At 50.1% G+C, this 22,485-nt stretch overlaps 1 protein-coding gene across 4 annotated transcripts in view; it reads left to right on the plus strand.

Moving 5' to 3' along the window:
* LOC119971543 (zinc finger protein 271-like) overlaps positions 1 to 22,485 on the plus strand; it is a 146,200-nt gene that overhangs the window by 113,341 nt on the left and 10,374 nt on the right. The window contains exons 1-2 of one of the 4 annotated variants that reach the window (XR_005461868.1): positions 12,204 to 12,243; positions 13,228 to 14,920. Coding sequence is in view for 3 of the 4 variants with exons in the window: in XM_038807206.1 (XP_038663134.1) it covers positions 13,713 to 14,603 (891 nt within the window). In the remaining variant the exon portion in view is untranslated. The other 3 variants (XM_038807204.1, XM_038807207.1, XM_038807206.1) reach the window with 3 other exon arrangements.

Raw genomic sequence — 22,485 nt, forward strand, 5'->3', positions numbered from 1 at the left:
AGCCAATTTCTGATCCAAACTGCTAAATCACCCTGAATCCCATGCCTCTGTATTTTCTGCAATAGCCGATCATGGGGAACCTTATCAAACGCTTTACTGAAATCCATATACACCACATCAACTGCTTTACCCTCATCCACCTGTTTGGTCACCTTCTCGAAGATCTCAATGAGGTTTGTGAGGCACGGCCTACTCTTCACAAAACCATGTTGACTATCTCTAATCAAATTAGTCCTTTCCAGATGATTATACATCCTATCTCTTATAAACGTTTCCAAGACTTTGCCCACAACAGACGTGAGGCTCACCGGCCTATAGTTACCAGGGTTGTCTCTACTCCCCTTCTTGAACAAGGGGACAATATTTGCTATCCTCCAGTCTTCTGGCACTATTCCTGTAGACAAAGATGACTTAAAGATCAAAGCCAAAAGCTCAGCAATCTCCTCCCTAGCTTCCCAGAGAATCCTAGGATAAATCCCATCCGGCCCAGGGGACTTATCTATTTTCACACTTTCCAGAATCGCTAACACCTCCTTATGAACCTCAAGCCCTTCTAGTCTAGTAGCCTGTATCTCAGTATTCTCCTCGACAACATTGTCTTTTTCCTGTGTGAATACGGATGAAAAATACTCATTTAGCACCTCTCCTATCTCCTCGGACTCCACGCACAACTTCCCACTACTGTCCTTGACTGGCTCTACTCTTACCCCAGTCATTCTTTTATTCCTGACATATCTACAGAAAGCTTTAGGGTTATCCTTGATCCTACTTGCCAAAGACTTCTCATGTCCTCTCCTAGCTCTTCTTAGCTCTCTCTTTAGGCCTTCCTAGCTAACTTGTAACTCTCAAGCGCCCTAACTGAATCACCATGTCTCATCTTTACATAAGCCTCCTTCTTCCTCTTGACAAGTGTTTCAACTGCTTTAGTAAACCATGGTTCCCTCGCTCGACCACTTCCTCCCTGCCTGACAGATACACACTTATCAAGGACACGCAGTAGCTGTTCCTTGAACATACTCCACATTTCCATTGTGCCCATCCCCAGCAGTTTTCCTCTCCAGCCGATACATCCCAAGTCTTGCCTCATCGCATCAGAATTGCCTTTTCCCCAGATATGACTCTTGCCTTGCGGTATATACCTATCCCTTTCCATCGCTAAAGTAAACGTAATCGAATTGTGGTCACTATCACCAAAGTGCTCACCTACCTCCAAATCTAACACCTGTCCTGGTTCATTACCCAGTACCAAATCCAATATGGCCTCGCCTCTCGTTGGCTTATCTACATACTGCGTCAGGAAACCCTCCTGCACACATTGGACACAAACGGACCCATCTAAAGTACTTGAACTATAGCGTTTCCAGTCAATATTTGGAAAGTTAAAGTCCCCCATAACAACTACCCTGTTACTTTCGCTCCTACCCAGAATCATCTTTGCAATCCTTTCCTCTGCATCTCTGGAACTTTTTGGAGGCCTATAGGAGACAGGTTTAGATAAAGGATCTGGATCGGCGCAGGCTGGGAGGGCCGAAGGGCCTGTTCCTGTGCTGTAATTTTCTTTGTTCTATAGAAAACCCCTAACAGGGTGACCTCTCCTTTCCTGTTTCTTAACTCAGCCCATACTACCTCAGTATTCGAGTCCTCATCAAATGTCCTCTCAGCCACCGTAATACTGTCCTTGACTAACAATGCCACCCCTCCCCCTCTTTTACCACCTTCCCGGATGTTACTGAAATATCTAAACCCCGGCACCTGCAACAACCATTCCTCTCCCTGCTCTATCCATATCTCCGAAATGGCCACAACATCGAAATCCCAGGTACCAACCCATGCCGCAAGCTCACCCACCTTACTCTGGATGCTCCTGGCATTGAAGTAGACACACTTTAAACCACCTTCCTGCCTGCCGGTACACTCCTGCAACTTTGAATCCTTACTCATGACCTCTCTACTCTCAACCTCTTGTGTACTGGAGCTACAATTCAGGTTCCCAATCTCCTGCTGAACTCGTTTAAACTCTCCCGAAGAGCATTAGCAAATCTCCCCCCCAGGATATTAGTCCCTGAGATACAGAGACCCGCCCCACAGAGTCCCTGAGATACAGAGACCCCGCCCCACAGAGTGCCTGAGATACAGAGACCCCGCCCCACAGAGTCCCTGAGATAGAGACCCCGCCCACAGAGTGCCTGTGATACAGAGACCCCACCCCACAGAGTGCCTGAGATACAGAGACCCCACCCCACAGAGTCCCTGAGATACAGAGACCCTGCCCCACAGAGTACCTGAGATAGAGACCCCGCCCACAGAGTGCCTGAGATAGAGACCCCGCCCCACAGAGTGCCTGAGATACAGAGACCCCGCCCCACAGAGTGCCTGAGATACAGAGACCCTGACCCACAGAGTACCTGAGATACAGAGACCCCGCCCCAGAGTCCCTGAGATAGAGACCCTGCCCCACAGAGTGCCTGAGATACAGAGACCCCGCCCCACAGAGTGCCTGAGATACAGAGACCCTGCCCCACAGAGTACCTGAGATACAGAGACCCCGCCCCAGAGTCCCTGAGATAGAGACCCCGCCCCACAGAGTGCCTGAGATACAGAGACCCCACCCCACAGAGTGCCTGAGATACAGAGACCCCACCCCACAGAGTACCTGAGATACAGAGACCCCGCCCCAGAGTCCCTGAGATAGAGACCCCGCCCCACAGAGTGCCTGAGATACAGAGACCCCACCCCACAGAGTCCCTGAGATACAGAGACCCCGCCCCACAGAGTGCCTGAGATACAGAGACCCCGCCCCACAGAGTCCCTGAGATCATAGATCATAGAATTTACAGTGCAGAAGGAGGCCATTCGGCCCATCGAGTCTGCACCGGCTCTTGGAAAGAGCACCCTACCCAAGTTCAACACCTCCACCCTATCCCAATAACCCAGTAACCCCACCCAACACTAAGGGCAATTTTGGACACTAAGGGCAATTTATCATGGCCAATCCACCTAACCTGCACATCTTTGGACTGTGGGAGGAACCCGGAGCACCCGGAGGAAACCCACGTACACACGGGGAGGATGTGCAGACTCCGCACAGATAGTGACCCAAGCCGGAATTGAACCTGGGACCCTGGAGCTGTGAAGCCATTGTGCTATCCACAATGCTACCGTGCTGCCCATAGAGATACAGAGACACCGCCCAACAGAATCCCTGAGATACAGAGACCCCCCCCCCCACAGAGTCCCTGAGATACAGAGACCACCCCCACAGAGTGGCCAAGATAGGGAGACACCCCCCCCCCAAGAGTCCCTGAGATAGAGAGACCCCCCCTCCCACACAGTCCCTGAGACAGAGGGACATCCCCCCACCCCACAGAGTCCCTAATATAGGGACCCCCCCCACAGAGTCCCCCTGATAGGGAGACACTCGCCCCATGCCAGGGTCCCAGAGATAGGGAGACATCTCCCCCCCACCCTGCGAGAGTACCCAAAATAGTGAGACCTCCCACCACAATGTCCCTGAGATAGAGAGAACCACCCCCCCCCACAGAATCCCCGAGATAGAGAGACACCAACCCCCCAGAGAGTACCCGAAATAGTGATACACCCCCCCCCACATAGTGTCCCTGAGATAGAGAGCCCCTCCCACAGAGTCCCTGAGATAGAACAAAGAAAAGTACAGCAGAGAAACAGGCCCTTCGGCCCTCCAAGCCTGTGCCGACCATGCTGCCCGTCTAAACTAAAATCTTCCACACTTCCTGGGTCCGTATCGCTCTGTTCCCATCCTATTCATATATTTGTCAAGATGCCCCTTAAATGTCACTATCGTCCCTGCTTCCACCACCGAGTTCCAGGCACTCACTATCCTCTGTGCAAAAAGACTTGCCTCACACATCTCCTTAAACCTATGCCCCCGAGTAATTGACCCCTCTACCCTGGGACAAAGCCTCTGACTATCCACTCTGTCTATGCCCTTTATAATTTTCTATCAGTCACCCCTCAACCTCCATCGTTCCAGTGAGAACAAACCGAGCTATTCAACAGCTCCTCATAGCTAATGCTCTCCATACCAGGGAACATCCTGCCAAATCTCTTCTGCACCCTCTCCAAAGACTCCACATCCTTCTGGTATTGTGGCGACCAGAATTGAATACTATGCTCCGAGTGTGGCCTAACTAAGGTTCTATACAGCTGCAACATGACTTGCCAATTTTTATACTCAATGCCCGGCTAATGAAGTCAAGCATGCCGTATGCATTCTTGACTACCTTCTCCACCTGTGTTGCCCCTTTCAGTGATCTGTGGACATGAGGGGTTGTCTGGTAACTGAATAGCAACAACGCAGAATCGCCGAGCAGAAACTTATAGCCAAGTTCCGCACACATGAGTACGGCCTCAACTGGGACCTGGGATTCATGTCGCATTACATTCACCCCCCACCATCTGGCCTGCGCTTGCAAAATCCAACCAACTGTCCTGGCTTGAGACAATTCACACCTCTTTAACCTGGGGTTACCCCTATCTCTGGATCTGTACAGATTCAATTACCTGCAAATGCTCGCATTCTAAGCATTGTCCGGCATCTTCGAATTTGTCTATATCTATGTTTCTGGAACATACCTCTTCATTCACCTGAGAAAGGAGCAGTGCTCCGAAAGCTAGTGTTTGAAACAAACATGTTGGACTTTAACCTGGTGTTGTAAGACTTCTTACTATGTTTATTAAACATCAACCAGGAAGCTGGTACCAACCACAGAAATGACCACTGTAGCCATCTTACAACTAGGTACAGAGAAACCCGCAAAGCCCGGTGGGTAAAATGGACAAGGCAAGATTCAGGCAGGCTCAGAGCCTGAAATGTATATTTGCAGCAAGAAGTCCAGACGGTATCGAAACTCTGACCAATTAGCATTTTAATGGGGCCAATTAGCATTTGATGGCCCATCCTCACTGTGGCAAACCACATATTGTATTGTCTGGACTGTACTGTATCATACATGACTGGACTTGTCCAGGTTGGCTCCGCCTGTGGCTCCTCCCCTCGGGGCTTCTGTATAAAAGTGGCAAGTCTCTGCCTCCGGCCCCAATTTGGGTCCAGAGGCTGGAGGCTTGCTGTTCAGTGTCTTAAAGCCTCAGTTAACTTGATCAACTTGTCGTGTATTATTGATGGTGTATCAATTTAATACACTAAACTCCCAAGATGGACACTTCACTCAAGATGAACTCCTCACTCAAGCCTGATCGCCTGGAACGGGACCCACAAGCAGCTGATGCGACAGAGACTTTTGAGCACTGGCTAAGCTTTTTCTAAGCGTACCTCGCATCCTTCAACGAGGACTTCACAGACCACCAGAAGAATCAGGTCCTCTACACACAGGTGAGCCCCAAGAGTCTTTAACCTCATCAGGGACGCCCATGTTACGCGGAGGCGATAACGCTGCTCAAAGGACACTATGTGAAATCCGTCAACCAGGTATATGCTAGGCACCAGCTCACCACGAGATGCCAACGCGCTGGGTAATCATTCGCGGAATTCTTACGCGCCTTGCGCATCCTCTGTGACTGCCGGGCGATATCGGCTACCCAGCACGTGGAGCTGCTGATCAGGGACGTCTATGTCGCGGGCATGCACAGCACGGGGAGCTGCTGATCAGGGACGTCTATGTCGCGGGCATGCACAGCACACGGAGCTGCTGATCAGGGACGTCTATGTCGCGGGCATGCACAGCACGCGGAGCTGCTGATCAGGGACGTCTATGTCGCGGGCATGCACAGCACGCGGAGCTGCTGATCAGGGACGTCTATGGCGCGGGCATGCACAGCACACGGAGCTACTGATCAGGGACGTCTATGTCGCGGGCATGCACAGCACACGGAGCTGCTGATCAGGGACGTCTATGTCGCGGGCATGCACTCGAACTATATCCGCCAGCATTTATTAGAAGGGGGCACACTCGGCCTCCCAGAGACAGTACAACTCTCCTACTCACTGGAGGTGGCCTCCCAGAACATGGGGGCCTACACCTCCGACCGCGCGGCACCCTCGTGGGCCTCGTGGATGCAGCCATCAGCTAATCCAGGCGTGACACAAGCCTGCGCCGTGCACCGTCCCGCCAACGCCGGAGGCCCGAGGTGCTACTTTTGTGGCCAGGGTAATCACCCCAGACAACGCTGCCCGGCACAGAACGCGACTTGTAATGGCTGTGGGAAGAAGGGCCACTTCGCAAAAGCCTGCCAGGCCCGACACCCTCCTAAATCTTCTACGCCCAGCAGGACTGCCTGTTGCCTGTCGGGGCCACCCCCAGCTGCTGCACCACCCGCCATGTGCGACCCCTGGGCACCGCCATCTTTAATCTCAGCTAACACGTTCGACCCATGGGGGCCACCATTATTGACGCCATCTTGCACCTCACCCGCCACGTGCAACTCATGGGGGCCGCCATCTTGGGACCCCTCCGCTGTCTCCCAGGAACCCAGCTCGCCCGACAGTATACTGGCCCCCGCTACAGCCGACCGGCCCGCCAAACGTCTTCCGACACTCGCCTCTGTCACATTGGACCAGTCCCAGCCGCATCTCTTCGCGAAGTCCACAATGGCTGTCTGGATCAACGGACACGAGCCAGCCTGCCTTTTCGACTCCGGGAGCACAGACAGCTTCATACACCCGTAATACCCGCGACCCAGAAAATCTCCCTGGCTTCCAGATCCCACGCTGTGGAAATCCGGGTGTACTGCATCACGACCCTCACTGTGCAGTGCATAGAGTACACCAACTTAAGGCTCTACGTCCTCCCCCACCTTTGCGCTGCCCTTTTACTGGGGCTTGACTTCCAATGCCACGGTTCTTCGACCGTAGGGCCAGAAGGACGGCCTTCCAGACCATCGCGATCTCCCTCTCCACCTGTCCGTTACCCCGGGGGTTGTAGCTGGCCGTCCTGCTGGAGGCGATGCCTTTGCTGAGCAGGAACTGACGCAACTCGTCTTACCTTGAAGGTCAAGGGACCCCTGCACCCCCCTCACCGTCTGTAGCCTTGCGACCCTTAAGGTCGCCCCACCCTCCCTCTTCCTAAACCTCACCCCGGACTGTAAGCCCGTCACTACCAGAAGCAGACGCTACAGTGCCCAGGATAGGGCCTTCATCCGGTCGGAAGTCCAGCGATTCCTGCGAGAGGGGATAATTGAGGCTAGTAACAGCCCCTGGAGAGCCCAAGTGGTGGCCGTCAAGACTGGGGAGAAGCACAGATGGTCATCGATTACAGCCAGACCATCAACCGGTACACGCAGCTCAATGCCTCTCTGAGCAGCAGTTACTTCTCCAGACTCAAACACCTCCGAGGTTTCACATCCCACACTGATGTTGTCAGTTTGAAAGCCTCCCAGGATGAAAAATTTTATTCCCAAACCAGAAATCCGATCTCTCAACTATTTCCCAAACCAGAAATCTCTGTCAAATGTTTACTGGGAGAACTGAGACAGCAGCTGAAGGCATGGCAGCACAGTGGTTAGCACAGTTGCTCCACAGCTCCAGGGCCCCAGGTTCGATTCCCGGCTTGGATCACTGTCTGTGTGGAGTTTGCACTTTCTCCCCGTGTCTTCGTGGGTTTCCTCCAGGTGCTCCGGTTTCTTCCCACAGTCCAAACCACATGCAGGTTAGGTGGATTGGTCATGCGAAATTGCCCTTCGTGTCCAAAAAGGTTGGTGGGGTCACTGGGTTGGAGGGGTGGGCTTAGTTAGGGTGCTCTTTCCAAGGGTCGGTGCAGACTCGATGGGCCGAATGGCCTCGTCTGCACTGTAAATTCTATGATATGATTGCACTGAATACTGCAAAGGCTACGGGCCCTGGCAATATTCGAGCAATGGTACTAAAGACTTGTGCTCCAGAACTTGCCGCACCCCTAGCCAAGTTGTTCCAGTACAGCTACAACACTGGCATCTACCCAGCAATGTGGAAAATTGCCCAGGTGTGTCCTGTACACAAGAAACAGGACTAATCCAACCCAGCCAATTACCACCCTCTCAGTTTATTCTCCATCATCAGCAAAGTGATGGAAGGGGTCATCAACAGTGCTTTCCAGTGGCACTTATTCAGCATAACCTGCTCACAAACACTCAGTTTGGGTTCCACCAGGGTCACTCATCTCCTCAACATCCTGGGGGTTACCATTGATCATAAACTGAACTGGACTAGCCACTACTGTGACTACCAAGGCAGGTCAAAGACTAGGAATCCTTCGGCGAGCTGGCACGAACGACATAGTTACAAAAAGGGATGAGGATCTAAAAAGTGATTTTCGGGAGCTAGGTTGGAAGCTAAAGAGCAGGAGAAGCCCAGCAGTAATCTCAGGATTGCTACCGGTGCCATGTGCTAGTAAGGCAAGGAACAGAGAGAGAGCGCAGGTGAACACGTGGCTACAGAGCTGGTGCAGGAGGGAAGGCTTCAGATATGTAGATATCTGAGGATATCTGAGGAAGGTGGAAACTGTACATGAAGGACGGGTTGCATCTAAACTGGAGGGGCACCAAAATTCTGGGTGGGAGGTTTGCTAGAGCTCTTCGGGAGGGTTTGAACTAGTTTGGCACGGGGATGGGAACCAGAGCTACGGATCAGAGGATAGGGCAGCTGTTGAACAGGCAGAAATAGTATGCAGCGAGTCTGTGAGGAAGGATAGACAGTTGATAGGGCAAAGTTGCACTCAGTGGAATGGGTTAAAGTGTGTCTGTTTCAATGCAAGGAGTGTCAGGAATAAGGGAGATGAACGTAGAGCATGGTTCCGGGGTTTAGATGTTTTAAGAAGAATAGGGACGGAGGTAAAAGAGGAGGGGGAGTGACACTGTTAATTAGGGAGTGCACCACAGCTACAGAAAAGGAGGTAGTTGACGAGGGTTTGTCCACTGAGTCAGTATGGGTGGATGTCAGAAACAAGAAAGGAGCAGTCACTTTATTGGGAGTTTTCTATAACCCCCCCCCCCCCCCCCCCCCCCCCCCCCAATAGCAGCTGAGAGATTTTTTTTTAGAACAGTACAGCACAGAACAGGCCCTTCGGCCCTCGATGTTGTGCCGAGCAATGATGACCCTACTCAAACCCACGTATCCACCCTATACCCGTAACCCAACAACCCCCCCCCCCACCCACCCCACCCCCTGAACCTTACTTTTTTAGGACACTACGGGCAATTTAGCATGGCCAATCCACCTAACCCGCACATCTTTGGACTGTGGGAGGAAACCGGAGCACCCGGAGGAAGCCCACGCACACACGGGTAGGACGTGCAGACTCCGCACAGACAGTGACCCAGCCGGGAATCGAACCTGGGACCCTGGAGCTGTGAAGCATTTATGCTAACCACCATGCTACCGTGCTGCGATGAAGGAACAGATTGGGAGGCAGATCTTGGAAAAGTGCAGAAGTAACAGAGTTGTTGTCATGGATGACTTCAACTTCCCTAATATTGACTGGAACCTCCTCAGTGCAAATGGTTTGGATGGAACAGATTTTGTCAGGTGTGTACAGGAAGGATTCCTGACTCAATATGTAGATAGGCCGACGAGGGAGGATGCCATATTGGACTTAGTGCTTGGCAACGAACCAGGCCAGGTGTCAAATGTGTCGGTGGGAGAGCATTTCGGTGACAGTGACCACAACTCCTTGACCTTTACCATAGTCATGGAGAGGGATAGGAACATACAGTATGGGAAGGTATTTAATTGGGGGAGGGGAAATTGTACAGCTATTAGACAGGAGCTGAGGAGCATAAATTGGGAACAGATGTTCTCAGGGAAATGCACAAGTGTAAGGGGCACTTGCTGCGAGTGTTGGATTATTTTGTTCCACTGAGACAAGGAAGGAATGGTAAGGTGAAGGAGCCTTGGATGACAAGAGAAGTGGAGCTTCTCGTCAAGAGGAAGAAGGAAGCTTATTTAAGGTTGTGGAAGCAAGAATCTGGCATGGCTCTCGAGGGTTACAAGCTAGAAGGGGGTGTGAAAAAGCCCTGGGGGGAAGGATTAGAGAAAGCCCCAAGGCATTCTACACTTGTGAGAAATAAGAGGATGATCAGTTTGGGAGTAGGGCAGATCAGGGAACTTGTGCCGAGAGTAGGGAGGCCCTAAATGAATATTTTGCTTCAGTATTCAGCGAGAGGGTTCTTTTTGCTCGTGAGAATAGCGTGAATCAGGTTAATAGGCTCAAACAGGTTGATATTAAGAAGGAGGATGTGCTGGAAATTTTGAAAAGCATCAGGATAGTTAAGTCCCCTGGGCCAGAAGGGATATATCCAAGGTTACTATGGGAAGCGAGGGAGGAGATTGCTGAGCCGTTGGCGATGATCTTTGCGTCTTCGCTCTCCATGTGATTGGAGGGAGGCGACTATTGTTCCCCTGTTCAAGAAAGCGAATAGGAAAATCCCTGGGGATTACAGACCAGTCAGTCTTACATCTGTGGTGAGCAAAATACTGGAAAGGATTTTGAGAGATAGGATTTATGATTATTTAGAAAAACATAGTTTGATTCAAGATAGTCAGCATGACTATGTGTGGGGAAGGTCATAACTCACAAGCCTCATTTAATTCTTTGAAGATGTGACGAGACACATTGATGAAGGTCGGGCAGTGGATGTGGTGTATATGGATTTCAGTAAGGCATTTGATAAGGTTTCCCCATGGTAGGCTCATTCAGAAAGTTAGGGGGTATGGGATACAGGGAAATTTGGCTGTCTGGATACAGAAATGGCTGGCCAAAAGAAGACAGCGAGTGGTAGTGGATGCATAAATGCTTCACAGCTCCAGGGTCCCAGGTTCGATTCCCAGCTGGGTCACTGTCTGTGTGGAGTCTGCACGTCCTCCCCCTGTGTGCGTGGGTTTCCTCCGGGTGCTCCGGTTTCCTCCCACAGTCCAAAGATGTGCGGGTTAGGTCGATTGGCCATGCTAAATTGCCCGTAGTGTCCTAAAAAGTAAGGTTAAGGGGGGAGGGTTGTTGGGTTACGGGTATAGGGTGGATACGTGGGTTTGAGTAGGGTCATCATTGCTCGGCACAACATCGAGGGCCGAAGGGCCTGTTCTGTGCTGTACTGTTCTATGTTCTAAGAAAGGTTGATGGAACTCGGGCTTTTCTCACTGGAGCGAAGAAGGCAGAGAGGTGAATTGATAGAGGTGTACAAGGTGATGAGAGGCATGGATAGATTGGATAGCTAGATACATTTCCCCAGGCCAGAAATGCCTGTCACAAGGAGACATAATTTTAAGGGGATTGGAGGAAGGTATAGGGGAGATGTCAGATGTAGGTTCTTTGCACAGATAGTGGTGGGTGCCAGTGGAGGTGGTGGAGTCAGAGTCATTAGGGACATTGAAGTGCCTCTTGAACAGGCACATGAACAGCAGTAAATTGAAGTGGTCTAGGTTAGGTTGATCTTAGATTAGGATAAATGGTCGGCACAATATCGTGGTCCGAGGGCCTGTACTGTGCTGTACTGTTCTATGTTCAATGTGTAACCCACCTCCTGACCCCTCAAAAGTCTGTCCACCATCTACAGGGCACAAGTCAGGACTGCAATGGAATACTCTCCACTTGCCTGGATGAGTGCAGCTCCAATAACACCCCAGAAGCACAACACCATCCAGGACAAAGCAGCCCACTTGATTGCTCCCCTTCCACAAACATTCAAACCCTCCACCACTAATGCACAGTAGCAGCCAAGTGTACCATCTACAAGAATCCACAACCACTACCATCTAAAAGGACAAGAGCACCAGATATCTGGGAACCCCACCACCTGGAGGTTCCCCTCCAAATCACTCACCACCCTGACTTGGAAATATATCGCTCTTCCTTCACTGTCGCTGGGGCAGCATCCTGGAACTCACTCCCGAACAGCACAGAGGTGTACCTACACCACATAGTCCACAGCGGTTCAAGAAGGCAACTCACCACCACCTTCTAAAGGGCTACTAGGGATGGGCAATAAATGCTGGCCGAACCAGCAACACTCACTTCCCATAAATACATTTTTTAAAAGTGAGGTTTTATTCAGATGGGACAATGACAAGTTTAAATCCCCACCTGATCTGCTGATCAAAGTCGCCTCTGTTTCACCGGTCAGTTTGCCAAGCTTCAGGAAACTCCTGTCACTCCAGAAATATTTGTATTGGCTGTGAGAGACGACAATCAGAGAGAGTCCACCCACTCTGCCCATTCTCTCCTCTTCCTCTTTCACAGCTGCTTCACATCCTGTAGGGACTCAAAACCAAGTCAGGAGATGGTGAGTGAAGGAGCAGAATTTAGAATAATTACATTGCACAATATCCACACTAATGTTCAGGCAGTCTGACTATTCTGTGGGCAATCAGGTGTGGAAATGCCCCTTATGCTGTGTGAGAAGATGCAGCTCAGAGACCTGTTTACTCGCTGCTTTGTGCTGAGCTGACTGATTGGCTGTGTTGGATATTGAGGGTGTTTAGTGGAAGTATTTCCCTTCTGATTTACAGGCTGAGATTTGTTGATGGGTCATTACTGAATGTGAGAAGGTGAGGTGTAATTATCTGGGAGGGGCAGAGACACATTTATTCAAATGTATTTTATGATCTTCTCTAAAGATTTTACCTGAAGGCCTCGGCCTTTCCCAAAAGCCTGGGCTTGGATTTGATACTTTTGCCCAGTGCTGTGAGCTGAATTTGGGTTGTGCAGCCTGAGTGAGGGCAGTGTATCTAATTCCCAGGATAAACCAGAACCCTTTAGTCAGCTTCACTAGAGTAATGTTTACCTCGGCTTCCAGCACTTCCTGCCCAGAATGTTTACTTCAAATAATTTGGGAAAACAAGCGGAGAATTTTAAAATCTCCATTTAATTAACATTTTTCCTGAGTGGTTTTTATATTAAACACATTCTCTTAGGATAAAACTGGTCTTCAGCAGCACCACTTGAGGTCATAGAGGACTGACAGTGCATTTTACACTCTGCCTGACTGTCTATTCCATTGTCCTCACGGCGCCTGGGAAGATGGGTTCTGGGCTGAGGAACGAAAGTAGCCACGTTGTCTGCTCCTGGTCACTATCCAGTGTCCCTGCTGGAAACAGAGGATGTGACAGTCAAGTGAGGGGAAAGAAAGGACTTGTATCTGATCCCCACACAGGGGAATAGCAGATTGACACTCACTGTGGAACAGTCTCTAACTGAGGAGTCAGCCCCTTTAGCAAAGGAGGAGAGGGAGTTGGAAGAAATCATGTTTCCTTTTCTTGTTTTACAGAAGGATTGCACCGTACTACACCAGAGAATACAGAGAGGATAGACTCCACAGATAGATCCTGACCATCACCGAAGGAACAACTGCACAACTGTGGGAAGACACCCAGTTCCTTCACAGCATTGCTGAACACAGAGACGGTTAGATAGCGAAACCATCATCTGGAAATGGGTCCGGTAAGGGGAGCTTTGACATCTCATCAGATCTGAAACTGGTCAATGGTGCAAAACCTTCCATCAGAACCAACCTTTCCAAAAGTTCAACTGTGGGTGATTGACCGGTTAGCATGAGGCTGGGAAGATGTGTTAGTGGGCTCCAAGTGTGGTGAGAGCTTCAGTCATTCATCGAGCCTCATGAACCACTGACTAATTTGTTCTGTTGAGAGGCTGTTCACTTTCCAGGTGTGTGAGGAGAGCTCCACAGGATCATATGATCTCCGAAAAGACAAGGTGAATCTGTCATACAACTGTTGACAGAAGAACAGCCACATGGCAGAGACACTTAAGTGTGAGCTGTGTGACAAATCATTCTCACGCTTATCTTACTTTCGTCTCCATGAACGCAGTCACACAGGTGAAAAACCATTTACTTGTGAGGTGTGTGACAAATCATTTGCGCATCTTTCAAACCTCCGCTCACACCAACGTATTCACACAGGAGAGAAACCATTCACGTGTGAGGTTTGTGACAAATCGTTTTCGCAGTCATCAATCCTTCGCTCACACCAACGCATTCACACAGGAGAGGATTTGTATATCTGTAACATGTGTGGCAAAGCCTTCACACAGTCATCGAACCTCTTGGTCCATCAGACAATCCACACAGGGGAGAAACCTTTCAAGTGTGAGGTTTGCGATAAAGCTTTTGCAACATCTACAAGGCTCCTGACACACCAGAGGATTCACAGTGGGGAGAAACCCTTTCGGTGTGAATTTTGTGAGATGTCTTTCATCCAATCCTCCGATCTCCTGACTCACCAGAGGATTCACACAGGGGAGAAACCCTTCAAGTGTGAGGTGTGCAACAGATCATTCACACAGTCATCAACGCTCGTGCAACACCGACGTATCCACACCGGAGAGAAACCATTCAAGTGCGAGGTGTGTGAGAAATCATTCTCGCGCTCATCCCACTTTCGTGTTCACCAACGCATCCACACTGGGGAGAAAACATTCACCTGTGAAGTGTGTGAGAAATCATTCTCCCGGTCATCAACCCTTCATGAACATCATCGCCTTCACACAGGGGAGAAACCTTTCACGTGTGAGGTGTGTAATAAGGGATTTGCACAGTTATCAGGCCTGTTAAATCATCGGCACATTCACACAGTGGAACAGCCCTTGAAACGTGAGCTGTGTGACTGCAACATCAAACAGTGAGCAATGCTCATGAAACACCGACACATCCGCACTGAGGAAAAGGTGTTCAAGTGTGAGGTGTGTCAAAGTCCTCACAAGGACTGCTGATGCACCAGATGATTGACACAGTGGAGGAAACACTCAATTGTGCCGGGTGTGAATGAGCCTTCCTACTGTCAGTGACAGTTGTGCAACGCTGACATATTCACGCTTCATGTGAGATCTGGAATGAGGGCTTTGCGCAATCGGCAGACGTTGTGATTCACTGGCACTTTCACACTGGAGAGAAACTGTTCATGTGCGAGGAATGTGGCAAAGCCTTCACAAACTGGACAAAGGTGCTGGTCCGTTAGGCAGGAGGAATGCTTCCAAATTTGAGATTTATGATCAAGCTATCAATATATATTTTTTTTAATAAATGTTTTTTATTGGGTTTTTGAACAAGGTATAATTACCGTTATGTACACAGGATAAGAAACATATATATATATACACATATATAGAAGAGAAGGGCACACCCAAACATACCAAAGAGAAGAAAATAGTACATAGTAAAAAAAAAATACAATAAAAAATAAAATAGAATAACTGGTAGGGTATTGTGCACCAGTTCGACAGCGGCAGCTCTGTACACCTGGAAAAATTATTTACAACACATAAGTAGGCGACTGTTTGCGGGGGGGGTGTGGGGCAGAAGTGGGGGGGTGGGGATTCGAGGCAAATATACATTTGGGTGCCGGGGAGATAATACCAGTGTGCGATTCTTGGCTGTGTTTCGTGTTGTCGCTTGCTTCTCCCGGACGGATCTCGCTGCCGTCTCGCGCTCGCCTCCGCTTCTGCCGCTCCTCCTGTCTTCCGTCTTTATTTTCCTCGTTCCCTGCTCCTGGAGATGTCATGCTCGTTTTTCTTTGCCTCCTCCCCCACCTCGCTGGTTCTCCTCTCTTGTTCCCCATCACCTCCCCCCCCCCCCCCCCACTGCGGTTCGCCTTTCTTTCTTCAGGTTTACCTGTCCCCCCTCCCCCTCCCCCCTCCCCGTGGTTCACCTTTCTTTCCTCAGGTTTAGCTGTTTCCCCCCACCACTCCCGGTCTATCTCTCCCTTTCATGCCTTGGCTACTTTCCCCTGATTCTTGACTACTTTCCCCTGATCCTTGGCTACCTGGCTATTCTTCCTCTTGTTCGTTGGCCACAAACAGGTCCCGGAACTGTCGCGTGAATGGCTCCCACGTTCCGTGGAAGCCGTCGTCTGACCCTCTGATGGCGAATTTGATTTTCTCCATTCGGAGAGATTCCGAGAGGTCGGACAGCCAGTCTGCAGCTCTGGGTGGTGCTGCTGACCGCCAGCCGAACAGGATTCTACGGCGGGCGATCAGGGAGGCAAAGGCAAGGGCGTCCGCCCTCCTCCCCAGGAATAGATCTGGCTGGTCTGAAACCCCGAAGACCGCCACTATCGGGCATGGCTCCACCCTCACCCCCACCACTTTGGACATAGCCTCGAAGAAGGCTGTCCAGTACTCCACAAGTCTGGGGCAAGACCAGAACATGTGGGCATGGTTGGCCGGGCCTACTTGGCACCGTTCACATCTATCCTCCACCTCCGGGAAGAACCTACTCATACGGGTTCTTGTTAAGTGGGCTCTGTGTACCACTTGTAGCTGCGTCAGGCTGAGCCTTGCGCACGTGGCCGTGGAGTTGACCCTATGCAGTGCTTCGCTCCAGAGTCCCCATCCTATCTCTATCCCCAGGTCCTCCTCACATTTCTTTCTTGTTGCGTCCAGTACCCTTTCTATCAGTCGGTCATAAATGTCGCTACAGTTCCCTTTCTCTAGGATACTTACGTCCAGTAATTCTTCCAGTAATGTCTGTCGTGGCGGTTGTGGGAACATCCTTGTCTCCTTTTGTAGGAAGTTTTTAAGCTGCGTTAGCTCGTTCCCCCTGGCTAGCCAAAATTTCCCTGTCAGTTTGTCCAGTATTGCGATCCTGCCGTCCGTGTATAGGTTCCTGACTGTCAGTGTCCCTCCGTCCTGCCTCCACCTTTTGAAGGTGGCGTCAGTCAGTGCTGGTGTGAACCTATGGTTGTTGCAGATGGGAGCTTTGTCCGACATTTTGGTCAGGCCAAATTGCTGCCGCCGTTGGTTCCAGGATTGGAGGGTGGCTATCACCACCGGGCTGCTGGAGTGTTTTTTGGGTGGGGATGGGAGTGCTGCCGTGGCGAGGGCCCGGAGGGAGGTCCCCATGCAGGAGGCCCCCTCCGCGCGTACCCACTCGTCTTCTGGCTCCTTGATCCATCCCCTTATTCGTTCGGCCGTCGCCGCCCAGTGGTAGAGTTGTAGGTTTGGGAGGGCAAGCCCCCCCCACGGATTTTGTTTTTTGTAGGACCTTCTTTGGGATCCTAGCATTTCCCCCCCCCCCCTCCCCCCATACGAACGCCATGATTAGTTTGTCCAGCGCTTTGAAAAAGCCATTGGGGATGTCGATCGGAATGGATCTAAACAGGAAGAGGAACCTGGGCAGTACGTTCATTTTGATCGTCTTTGATCCGCGAGGGAGAGTGGGAGTGTGTTTTTAGGTCCTTTTTTACTTCCTCCGTCAGACTGGTAAGGTTCCATTTGTGGATCCCTTTCCAGTCATGGGCTATTTGGATCCTCAAGTAGCGGAATTTGTGTTGGGCTTGTTTAAACGGCAGCCCCTTTAGTGCTGCCCCCCCCCTTGCGGGTGTACTGGGAAGATCTCACTTTTGCTCATGTTGAGTTTGTAGCCCGAGAAGGTTCCAAACTCTTTCAGGAGCGCGATGATTCCGTCCATGCTGCTCTGTGGGTCCGAAATGGAGAGGAGCAGGTCATCTGCATAGAGTGAGACTCTGTGCTCTCTGCCTCCCCTTCGGATCCCCCGCCAGCTTTTTGCTGCTCTGAGCGCGAATGCTAGTGGTTGGATCGCTCGGGCGAACAGCAGCGGGGACAGTGGGCATCCTTGTCTGGTGCCCCTGTGCAGCTGGAAGTATTGGGAGTTGGTATTGTTGGTCCGTACGCTCGCCATGGGAGCGTTGTATAGGAGCTTTACCCAGGAGGTGAACCCTGTTCCAAACCAAAACCGCTCCAGTACCTCTGTGAGGTATTTCCATTCGACTCTGTCAATGGCCTTTTCTGCATCTAGGGAGATGATCACCTCTTGTGTTCTCTCCCCGGAGGGGTTCATTATCGCATTCAGCAGGCGCCTGATGTTCGAGGTAAGCTGTCTACCTTTGACGAAGCCCGTCTGGTCCTCTGTGACCACCTCAGGTACACAGTCTTCCTTTTGGCTAGGATTTTGGCCAGCATTTTGACGTCTGCGTTCAGCAGAGATATGGGTCTGTATGACCCACATTCCGTTGGGTCTTTGTCTTTCTTAGGTATCAGCGAGGTTGAGGCCTGTGCTAGCGTGGGTGGCAGTGTGCCCCTAGCTAGCGAGTCTGTGAACATCTCCCGCAGGTGCGGGGCCAGTGCTGTCGTGAATTTTTTGTAGAAGTCCGCAGGGAACCCGTCTGGTCCCGGCGCCTTCCCCACCTGCATGGAGCTAATGCTGTCCATGATCTCTCCCAGTGCTAGTGGTGCTTCCAAGCCCCGTTTTCTGCCCTCCCTCACGACTGGTATGTCCAGTCTATCAAGGAACCGTTTCATCCCAGACTCCCCCCTTGGGGACTCTGAGGTGTACAGCTCTTGGTAGAAGGCCTTGAAGGTTTTGTTAATGTTTTCTGGTTCTGTTTCTAACGTGCCTCTGGTACCCCTGATTTGTGCAATTTCTCTGGTACCCCTGATTTGTGCAATTTCTCTGGTGGCTGCCTGATTTCTGAGCTAGTGCGCCAACAGGCGGCTGGTTTTGTCTCCGTGTTCGTACAGGGTCCCACGTGCCTGGCGGAGTTGATGCACTGCTTTCCTGGTGGAGAGCAGGTCAAAGTTCCTTTGTAACTCTTTCCTCTCTGCCAGGAGCTCTATGGTCGGGGCCTTGGGAGTATTTACGGTCTGCCTCCAGTATGGAGTCAATCAGCTGCTGCCTAGCCACCCTTTCCTCCCTATCTTATCCAAGTTAGGGCACTTGAGAGTTACAAGTTAGCCAGGAAGGACCTAAAGGGAGAGTTAAGAAGAGCGAGGAGAGGACACGAAAAGTCGTTGGCGGATAGGATCAAGGAAAACCCTAAGGCTTTCTATAGGTATATCAGGAACAAAAGAATGACTAGAGTAAGATTAGGGCCAATCAAGGATAGTAGTGGAAAGTTGTGTGTGGAATCAGAGGAGATAGGGGAAGCGTTAAATGGATATTTTTCGTCAGTGTTTACACTGGAGAAAGACAATGTTGTCGAGGAGAACACTCAGGTTCAGTCGACCAGGCTAGATGGAATTGAGGTTCAAAAGGAGGAGGTGTTAGCAATTTTGGAAAATGTCAAAATAGATAAGTCCCCTGGGCCAGATGGGATTTACCCTAGGATTCTCTGGGAAGCCAGGGAGGAGATTGCAGAGCCTTTGTCCTTGATCTTTATGTCGTCTTTGTCGACAGGAATAGTGCCGGAAGACTGGAGGATAGCAAATGTTGTCCCCTTGTTCAAGAAGGGGAGTAGAGACAACCCTGGTAATTATAGACCTGTGAGCCTTACTTCGGTTGTGGGTAAAATGTTGGAAAAGGTTATAAGAGATAGGGTTTATAATCATCTTGAAAAGAACAAGTTGATTAGCGATAGTCAACACGGTTTTGTGAAGGGTAGGTCATGCCTCACAAACCTTATTGAGTTTTTTGAGAAGGTGACCAAACAGGTGGATCAGGGTAAAGCTGTTGATGTGGTGTATATGGATTTCAGTAAGGCGTTTGATAAGGTTCCCCACGGTAGGCTATTGCAGAAAATAAAGAAGTATGGAATTGAAGGTGATTTAGCGGTTTGGATCAGTAATTGGCCAGCTGAAAGAAGACAGAGGGTGGTGGGTGATGGCAAATGTTCATCCTGGAGTTCAGTTACTAGTGGTGTACCGCAAGGATCTGTTTTGGGGCCACTGCTGTTTGTCATTTTTATAAATGACCTGGAAGAGGGTGTAGAAGGATGGGTTAGTAAATTTGCAGATGACACGAAGGTCGGTGGAGTTGTGGATAGTGCTGAAGGATGTTATAGGATACAGAGGGACATAGATAAGCTGCAGAGCTGGGCTGAGAGGTGGCAGATGGAGTTTAATGCGGAAAAGTGTGAGGTGGTTCACTTTGGAAGGAGTAACAGGAATGCAGAGTACTGGGCTAATGGCAAGATTCTTGGTAGTGTAGATGAACAGAGAGATCTCGGCATCCAGGTACATAAATCCCTGAAAGTTGCCACCCAGGTTAATAGGGCTGTTAAGAAGGCATATAGTGTGCTAGCCTTTATAAGCAGGGGGATTGAGTTTCGGAACCACAAGGTCATGCTGCAGCTGTACATAACTCTGGTGCGGCCGCACCTGGAGTACTGCGTGCAGTTCTGGTCACCACATTATAGGAAGGATGTGGAAGCTTTGGAAAGGGTTCAGAGGAGATTTACTAGGATGTTGCCTGGTATGGAGGGAAGGTCTTACGAGGAAAGGCTCAGGGAATTGAGGTTGTTTTCGTTAGTGAGGAGAAGACTGAGAGGTGACTTAATAGAGACATATAAGATAGTCAGAGGGTTAGATAGGGTGGACAGTGAGAGTCTATTTCCTCGGATGGTGATGACCAACACGAGGGGACATCGCTTTAAATTGAGGGGTGATAGATATAGGACAGATATCAGAGGCAGTTCCTTTACTCAGAGAGTAGTCGGGGTGTGGAACGTCCTGCCTGCAACAGTAGTAGACTCGCCAACTTTAAGGGCATTTAAGTGGTCACTGGATAGACATATGGATGAAAATGGAATAGTGTAGGTCAGATAGGCTTCAGATGGTTTCACAGGTCAGCGCAACATCGAGGGCCGAAGGGCCCGTACTGCGCTGTAGTGTTCTATGTTCTATGTATCTCTTTGCGCTTTGAAAGCGATGATTTCCCCTCTTAGTACGGCCTTTAGCGCTTCCCAGAACGTGGAGGGTGAGACTTCCCCGTTCTGGTTGTTCTCCGTGTACTCTGCTATGGCCTGCGATATCCTTTCAGGCCTTGTCAGCTAGTAAGGCACCGCCCACCCTCCATGTGGCGCGTTGGGCCCTGCCCGTCTCCAGCCTCACGTGGGGCGTGATCTGATATCGCAAATGTGGAGTATTCCACTTTGTCTATCCCTGGAAGCACCGTTTTCCCCACCACAAAGAAGTAAATTCTGGTGTATACATTGTGTACTGGGGAGAAGAAGGAGAATTCCTTCTCCCCTGGGTGGGCGAACCTCCAGGGGTCCACCGCTCCCATCTGCTCCATAAAGTGACCGAGTTCCCTTGCCATGCTTGGGGTTTTCCCTGTTTTGGGGTTTGATCTGCCTGTCTTTGGATCCTGTACACAGTTGAAGTCCCCCCCCCCCATGATTAGTCGGTGCGTCGCTATGTCAGGTATTTCTGCCATGGTCTTAGAACATAGAACATAGAACGATACAGCGCAGTACAGGCCCTTCGGCCCTCGATGTTGCACCGACATGGAAAAAAAAACTAAAGGCCATCTAACCTACACTATGCCCTTATCATCCATATGCTTATCCAATAAACTTTTAAATGCCCTCAATGTTGGCGAGTTCACTACTGTTGCAGGTAGGGCATTCCACGGCCTCACCACTCTTTGCGTAAAAAACCCACCTCTGACCTCTGTCCTATATCTATTACCCCTCAATTTAAGGCTATGTCCCCTCGTGCTAGCCACCTCCATCCGCGGGAGAAGGCTCTCGCTGTCCACCCTATCTAACCCTCTGATCATTTTGTATGCCTCTATTAAGTCACCTCTTAACCTTCTTCTCTCTAACGAAAACAACCTCAAGTCCATCAGCCTTTCCTCATAAGATTTTCCCTCCATACCAGGCAACATCCTGGTAAATCTCCTCTGCACCCGTTCCAAAGCTTCCAGGTCCTTCCTATAATGAGGCGACCAGAACTGTACGCAGTACTCCAAATGCGGCCGTACTAGAGTTTTGTACAACTGCAACATGACCTCATGGCTCCGGAACTCAATCCCACTACCAATAAAGGCCAACACACCATAGGCCTTCTTCACAACCCTATCAACCTGGGTGGCAACTTTCAGGGATCTATGTACATGGACACCGAGATCCCTCTGCTCATCCACACTACCAAGAATTTTACCATTAGCCAAATATTCCGCATTCCTGTTATTCTTTCCAAAGTGAATCACCTCACACTTCTCCACATTAAACTCCATTTGCCACCTCTCAGCCCAGCTCTGCAGCTTATCTATGTCCCTCTGTAACCTGCAACATCCTTCCGCACTGTCTACAACTCCACCGACTTTAGTGTCGTCTGCAAATTTACTCACCCATCCTTCTGCGCCCTCCTCTAGGTCATTTATAAAAATGACAAACAGCAACGGCCCCAGAACAGATCCTTGTGGTACGCCACTCGTAACTGAACTCCATTCTGAACATTTCCCATCAACTACCACTCTCTGTCTTCTTTCAACTAGCCAATTTCTGATCCACATCTCTAAATCACCCTCAATCCCCAGCCTCCGTATTTTCTGCAATAGCCGACCGTGGGGAACCTTATCAAACGCTTTACTGAAATCCATATACACCACATCAACTGCTCTACCCTCGTCTACCTGTTCAGTCACCTTCTCAAAGAACTCGATAAGGTTTGTGAGGCATGACCTACCCTTCACAAAACCATGCTGACTATCCCTAATCATTGATTATAAATCGTATCTTTTATAATCTTATCCCTAATCATATTATTCCTATCTAGATGATTATAAATCGTATCTTTTATAATCCTCTCCAAGACTTTACCCACCACA

The sequence above is a fragment of the Scyliorhinus canicula genome, chromosome 9 (assembly GCF_902713615.1).
Source record: "Scyliorhinus canicula chromosome 9, sScyCan1.1, whole genome shotgun sequence".
NCBI lineage: Eukaryota > Metazoa > Chordata > Chondrichthyes > Carcharhiniformes > Scyliorhinidae > Scyliorhinus > Scyliorhinus canicula.